General features: G+C 34.0%; 1 protein-coding gene and 1 long non-coding RNA gene across 2 annotated transcripts; both read left to right on the top strand.

Moving 5' to 3' along the window:
- The first annotated feature begins 671 nt into the window (after nt 1-671).
- LOC107058900 (uncharacterized) lies at nt 672-1,079 on the top strand. Its single transcript, XR_001472393.1, has 2 exons — nt 672-703; nt 825-1,079. It is a non-coding gene; the product is annotated as an uncharacterized lncRNA (long non-coding RNA).
- A 2,573-nt stretch (nt 1,080-3,652) lies between these two features.
- Nucleotides 3,653-6,567, top strand: LOC102579307 (60S ribosomal protein L35-like). Its single transcript, XM_006366859.2, has 4 exons — nt 3,653-3,764; nt 3,859-3,994; nt 4,895-5,051; nt 6,299-6,567. Exons 1-4 carry the CDS (start codon nt 3,761-3,763, stop codon nt 6,371-6,373), a joined length of 372 nt encoding a protein of 123 aa, XP_006366921.1. The 5' UTR covers nt 3,653-3,760; the 3' UTR covers nt 6,374-6,567.
- Nucleotides 6,568-7,511: the final 944 nt, after the last annotated feature.

The raw sequence follows: 7,511 nt of genomic DNA, 5'->3' as shown, positions 1-7,511 counted from the left end.
TTCACCATAGGAAATTGGACCCAATCAACTACATTTCTCATTGGTATAACAGAGAAACATACATGAAGACATACAACTACTTCATTCAGCCAGTTATGAATCTGAAAATATGGCCAGAATCACAAAACATCTCTATGATACGACCTCATATTAGGAAGATGCCAGGAAGGCCTGGCAAGAAAAGGAAGAAAAAGCAAGGTGAAACCAGTAAAACTGGAAAATTATCCAAAAGAGGGATTGAGATGTCATGCAGCACTTGTCATAACAAGGGTCACAATAAAAGAAAGTGTCCTCTTGGTGCACCTGCTTCTGGCACAAGCTTTACTGCTGGACCAAGTTCAAGACCTGCTGCTGGACCAAGTTCAAGACCTCCTTTTGGCCCTGCTGCACCAAGTTCAAGACCTCCTTCTGGCCCTGCTGCTGCACCAACATCAACATAAACTGTTGTCCCTGCTGCTGCACCAACATCAACACAAATTGTTGGCCCAAGAGCAACACCTAATGCTCCAACTAAAAGAGGAAGGGGTAGACCAAAGGGTTCAACAGAAAAGGTGATATAGTTTCCTTTATTTACTTCATGTATAAGTTATAAATAAGTTGTTTTACTGAATATTTTGTTATTTTTTAGGGTAGTGTTGCTATTAAAACAAGAATGGTTGGAATGAGTGCACTACACACACAAAGTGGTGCTACTATTATTAATGTAAGTTCCCTATTTCTATACTTAAATATCATTTATTATTTTTTCTTTAATCACAAATTAAGATTATTAATATTCATTTGAACATCCTGGAATGCCTAGTAAAAGATTTAGAAATGTGAAGTCTTCAGCAGTTGTCACTGGAGATCTTGGACATAAACCACCATGTGGTGTGAAATGGAAGGGAAAACAAGCTATGGCCTCAAGCCAACTTGAAGAGATGAGGGGAAGAAAACAAATGGAGACTAGGTCTAAGGCTGCACATTTGAGCCTAGAGAGCTCTAATGCAATCTAACTTGTTTTGGTAGATTTTTGTTGGTAATGCAATGTAGACATTTGTTTTGTTGGGTGATAGACAATGCAATGCACTTTATCCCTATTTAGTACCCTTATATTTAAGACAATGAATTGCAGTTGTGACTGCATTTTGATTTGTGGTGTTTGATTATGTAACTGCTTTGACATATATTAACTTCTATTTTGATTAATGATTATGCAGTTATGAATGTCTGTTTATGTAACAATATTGCTTCTCTTTTAGTGATGGTTTTTGTGTTTATGGAGGGCAATAAGTGACTACTTAAGCAGTGGCTACACAAACGTATAGTTTAGACAGTTGAGCAGATAGTTGTACACACTAAATATATAGTTTATGACCAAATACAAAAGGCAATACTTGCAACAATAAATGAGACAAATTAAGATAAGGAAATCTTTGTAAATTCTTTTCATTACACAAAAGCCTTACAAGTTCAACACAATATTGCAAATTTTTGGTACAATAAGAGATCATGACAATTTCCTTGAATGTCCTTCTCCTTTCAGAAACAATACTCTTTGAAATACTAAACTTACACCTAAAATACAAACACACAACAGAGCAATCCAAAGTTGTTTCTCCCTTTTCTTGGACTTGGCCAATTTTTTTTTCCATTTCCTATCAACTGCTTTCATCTTCTTCAAATCATCATCAAAATTGCCCATTTTTGACTCCTTCTTGTTCATAACTATTTTGCTTTCCATGGATTTGGTCGACTTAGTAGGCTTGTTGATTTCCTTATCCGAAGTTCAACTTTTCGAGAAGATTCAACACTATGTTCAAAGCTCCGCAATTCTTCCCAACAACTTGGGAATCACAAATTTGGATCTTGGATCAATATAATCATCTTTCCAAAGCCAAAAATCGCATGAACTAGCATTACTTAAAAAACAAAACGAATCATTCTATGGCTCTTGAAACAACAAAACGAATTATGCAACTCTTAAAAAAGATTAACTTACCCCATGGTAAGGACAACCCCAATATCTTCTACTAGAATTTCTCGGGGTCCAAGAGGTCAGCAAAGGCAAAACAAATCCGTGTTTGCATCGCACCTCTTCCAATTCATGATCTTCCTCTTGTAAACATAGCTTAGTCAAGCTTATTCGAGCCATTGTAGCACCTTAATAAGAATTACCGCGAATCAAACAACTAAAAATTCAAAATACGAAATAGATAGAAACAAATCAAAATGAAAAAGAGAGAAATGAATCAAAATGGAAAAGAGATGAATGAATAATAATGAAAAAGAGTTACCTTTGATTCAAAAGAAGGAATTTTGAATTATGTTTGAATTTAGGGTTCTTGATTCAGATTTTTGGGTGAAAATTTAGGGTTTTTGTTTAGGGGGCAATTTATGCCTTTTGCCAATTATAATATGGTATGAATGTATGTGTAATTTTCCCTCTTATTTATCATCTTTATCCCATATATGGGGCATTAAAAGTAGGAAATTTTACACAAATTTCATAGTGTTAAGAGTTAATTACATTTTATCCATATTATTTTCCAAATTACAAAAATTCCTTAAATTTGGTGGAATCTAGATGCATCCAAAATATCGAGATACATCGCGTCTCGAGTTCGAATACATCACTCAACGTCTCGATACATCGTGTACGTCCCGATACATCACGTAAAGTGATGTATTCAACTGATACATCGAGTAAAGTGATGTATTCGAGAATAGAAGAGAGTAGAGATTTTTGTAATTTTTTCAAAGGAAAAATTGTGCATTATAACAAACTATTAATTCAAAATAAATGTTATAGCTATAGTTTCATTTAATTTCAATTCGCAGCAAACTTTTTGTCATTCGACTCTCTCTCCTCTCTCTGAAATCTCGCTCGCCACTCTCCTCTTTTTCAGTCATCTCTCCCTCGCCACTCTCACTTTATACAAACACATATGTATAGTTTGTGTTTGTGTTTGTATAAGCGAGAAGATTGTATATACAAATACAAATACATATCTCTCTGTCCGATACACTTATAATTATACAAATACAAATCTTCTCCTGTCAGTTCTCTTTTGTCTTTTTCTCTCTCTCGCTTTATACAAACACAAACTATACAAAATACACTGTATAATTTGTGTTTGTATAAAGCAAAAGAGAGGGATTTGATATACAAATACAAATGTTTTAACTCAATTCAATTGTATACGAATTCAAATTGTATGCATATATGCAAACACAATCATAGATACATATACATAGTAGTTACATAAATATAATTATCTAATTGATATACATATACAATTCACCTCTCTACACTCTTTGTCCTCTCTCGCTCACCACTCTCCTCTTTTTTCCAATCTCGCTCGCCGCTCTAGCCTTACATAGAAAACATATACATATACAAACACAATTTTCATAGACAGACAAATTAGCATCCTAGTTATACAAATCACCGCGATTTATACAAATCAGATGTTCCTTAGCAAACATAATTTGGCTATGGAGCGCAAATATCAATATTGTAGCTATACAACGATAATATAATTTTTATATTTGTTATTCCTAAAATTTACTTCTCTTTTTTTCAAATGGTAGAAAATTTTAGAGAATATGATTAGATAAGTTTATATTTTAATTATTTTCCTTAAATATATACAAGCCCATAAGCTTCATAGCCCATACAGCTCATCCTATCAATTTAGGGGGTTTCTGAATTTTAACATCTCCTAGGGTTTCGGAATTCTCTTCAGTGTGAGAAGAGTGAACCTGTGAGAGAAGCGCCATGGGTAAGTACAAGCTAAGAACTTCCATTTTCATTTTCATCATTCGCATTACATTTTGTTAATTACTGAGTATTTTCCTCTTCTTCTTTTTTTGTAGCAAGGATCAAAGTTCACGAATTGAGGCAGAAATCCAAGGCTGATCTTTTGGGTCAGTTGAAGGATCTCAAAACTGAACTCGCTCTCCTCCGTGTTGCTAAAGTCACTGGCGGTGCCCCCAACAAGCTCTCTAAAATGTAAAATTTCTATTCATTTTTTGCGTCTTTGTATTAAATTAAATTAGAAACGGATCTAGAATTTGAAATTTCCGGTGGCACTATAAGAATAGTGATGAATAGAGTGTTGTATTATTAATGTTTGTTATGCTGATATTAGTTACGATTATTTCTTATGCACAGTTTGGTTTGATGTATTAAAAATAACATGCATTGCATAATTTCTACGAGGAGTAATTGTTTCTTTAACCATGCTAATAGAGTGTATTAGGTATGCATAGGTTGAAAAAGTACATTAAACAAGGTATTAGTAATACACAAAGTTAATAAAAGAATTTGAAACCAGTTGATGCAGAGTATAAATATGATATACATCAACAATTGGTTATCGTCACAGAGGGGATCTATAATTTGAAATCAGTAGGTGTAGAGTAGGACTGCCCGTGCTATTCTTTTACAACAACACAGTAAAAATCTCTGTTTTATAAAAAAAATCAACTATATAGAGTTGGATTGACTGAGTTGAGCTTAAATGGAACCTCATGAACAGGGTGAAAACTTATCCGTATTGGGTGTTTTCACCAATTCAATACATCTATGCCATATGTTTGTACATAGACTTTTTTACTTGACCATGATTAATCAACATGTATTTTTACTCTATTAAATCACTTAACCATGGTAAGTTGTATTGGTTTGATATAAACACTTGGTGTGGATCATGAACAGTGAGGTCTCACATAGTCGGCCTCAGTTTGGTCAGTTTGGTTGGATAGAGCCTTAGTTGTCTTTTATATGGATATACATAGTTGAACCTAAAGTGGTGGTGTACACTTGCTTCCACGAAGCTGCATCTGTCCGTGTTGACATATATGTGAAACTGACTCATTTATTGAAATGGTTCACCTTTTTCTAATGCAGAAAGGTGGTAAGGCTGTCAGTAGCACAGGTGTTGACGGTGATATCGCAGAGGCAGAAGTCAGCACTAAGGGAAGCATATAAGAATAAGAAGTACTTGCCTCTCGACCTTCGTCCCAAGAAGACCAGAGCCATCCGTAGACGTCTTACAAAGCACCAAGTAATTGCATCCTGACCCTGATTCTTATGGATTTGATGTTAATTTTTTAATAATTGAAAGAGCTATATAATGATTTGCCATTGTAGACGTAAAATTATTGCTTTCTTTTGTGTTGTTTGGTATAGTTTGTTAGTTTTGTACTTTGTTCTTTAAATGTGATGCAAAATTTTGAATTTGTTATTATTAGTGGCACTATATTCTTTTTCCAGCGTGTCACAGTTATATGCCACTAAGTTATCCTTAAAAGACAAAATTTTGTATTAGAAGGAATTTGGCTTGGATAGAGTGGAATGGATATAAAGGATTCATATAGCCGAACCCAACTAGATTGGAATTGAAGTGTAGTTTATCAAAATGTTGCATAGTATCTCTATGGGGTTGTTTGGTTGGGAAATGTGTATTGATTTACCGCTCGAAAGTAAAATGTTGTGCTCATTTGATACCATGTTGCATTTAAATGTTTACTGGCATTAGACTGCTTCCTTCTTTTGAAGGAGGGAATTCGATCAATGATCTGCCCGTGGTATTTAGATCCAACTATTTGGGGAACTGCACAACCCAATCTCTCATCTTGCATATACATGTTAAATGCCCAAAAAGGTTTGAAGTATGTTGACATTTGCATGTCAGTTACCCTCTTTGCAATATTACACAAAGCAGATTGCTGGTAATAGGTAATGCAAGGAGAGGGAAGAAATAGAACACATAAATGTTCATTTTTATTCCATTTAGCTCCGAATTATGTTGTCTATTCTCCGGTGCTTATTCTGTTGTACTCACAATTTGGAAGTAAAATTGGTTAACCTCTCTGTATACTGCCTAATTCTGGAAGTAAACGTTTAGCTTTTGTGTGTGTATATGCCGAGCTCACTCAGCATTATTAGCTTAGCACCTAACACAAACTTCCACCAGTCTACAGCTGTACCGATCGCCCTCACCCCAACAAGCACAAATAACACCTGAAGGGTTCTTGTTAAGGATTTCGTTGTCTTAATATGACAATTCTCATTTCGCTGGCTAGTTTTGCCTGGATTTTTTGGGGGTAAATATTTATTCAAGTTACATTAGAATAGTCCACTATCAGCATAAGCACTTGCTTTTGCTTTTGGAGTATGTATTCAGCTGAGACTGCTAAATTCAGATATCATGTGTTTTTTGGGGCACGTCTTTTGTGTTTTCTTCTAAACTTACTTCTGACTCGTGGTTCTTGCTCTTGAATTGACGACTTGTGCGTGCTTAACATGCAGGCATCTTTGAAGACGGAAAGAGAGAAGAAGAAAGAGATGTACTTTCCATTAAGAAAGTATGCCATTAAGGTTTAAATATCCGACTTAGATAGTCGTTGTGATGTTAGAACTAGAACTAGAACTAGAACTAGCTGAGCAAAGCAGAGTTACATTTTCGCTACTGAGTAGTTATATTTTCCATCGTCATTCGTGTTATTGTATTGTGAAGTGGAAACTTTTGTTTATTTTCTCATGTTTCAGTGAAGGTTCTTCAGTTTTTACAAGTATAATGTTCATATCGAAATATCTGTCTTCGTGTATGCGATGTGATATGTTCTGCAAGAGTTTTACATTCACCTGAATTAAGTTGGATTTTTTTACATTCATATGTTTCAAATGGATGCTAAATTCGTTCAAAAATGTTTCAAAGATTTCCTATATATCCTACCACCTAACATGATACTTTACATAAAAGGTGAAGTATACATATATTTTTTTTTAAATCCAAAACAGTATATGAGTTTCGTTTTTCTGCATTCAACAAAAATTTTAATAGAGAAAAAATATTCTTAATTATAAAATTCATGAAATGCTTTCATGTAGGATAAAATTCTGCTCGATTTATCAAAATAATCTCCAATTGATGTATGAGAGAAGTATCAAAATTAATATGATGAAATGTAAACCTTGTGTGAAAAGTTCAATGATTCTTCTTAAAGATACATTAGATGAAGGACTTTCAGTTATGTGTGTTCTATTTATATTATATGTATAAAATTAGCTAAGGTGATTAACACTGGTATTTTTATGTATGAATTTTGACTTTGGATTAAAAAGGTTGGGGGGGAAAAACAGTTACACTTTTTCTTTGTAAAAAAAAAAACTCCAACAACAAAAAAGTAGGGATTATTTAAGGAGGTTGTCATTCCCCATTTAAAAGGTGAAGGGGTATTATTTCCCACCCTTAGAGGTTAAGGAGGTAAAATAAATTTAATTATTTTAAAAATAATGACATATGTTTGGATTAGTTTATGAGCATCTCAACTACTCTATTGGACACGGGTGTGTTTGGTAGGAGGGAAAAGTATTTTCAAAATAAGTGATTATATTTCTTATTTTATGTTGCTCGATTAGTAAGACAAATACATTGTTCCAAGAAAATTTAGGAATAATCTCAATAAATGTTATAACACCAGATCTGAATCCCCATCCTTTAGCATGGACCCGGGTCGGG

The sequence above is a fragment of the Solanum tuberosum genome, unplaced genomic scaffold, assembly GCF_000226075.1.
Source record: "Solanum tuberosum cultivar DM 1-3 516 R44 unplaced genomic scaffold, SolTub_3.0 scf00681, whole genome shotgun sequence".
Classification (NCBI taxonomy): domain Eukaryota; kingdom Viridiplantae; phylum Streptophyta; class Magnoliopsida; order Solanales; family Solanaceae; genus Solanum; species Solanum tuberosum.
This window is presented reverse-complemented; position numbering and strand designations above follow the sequence as displayed.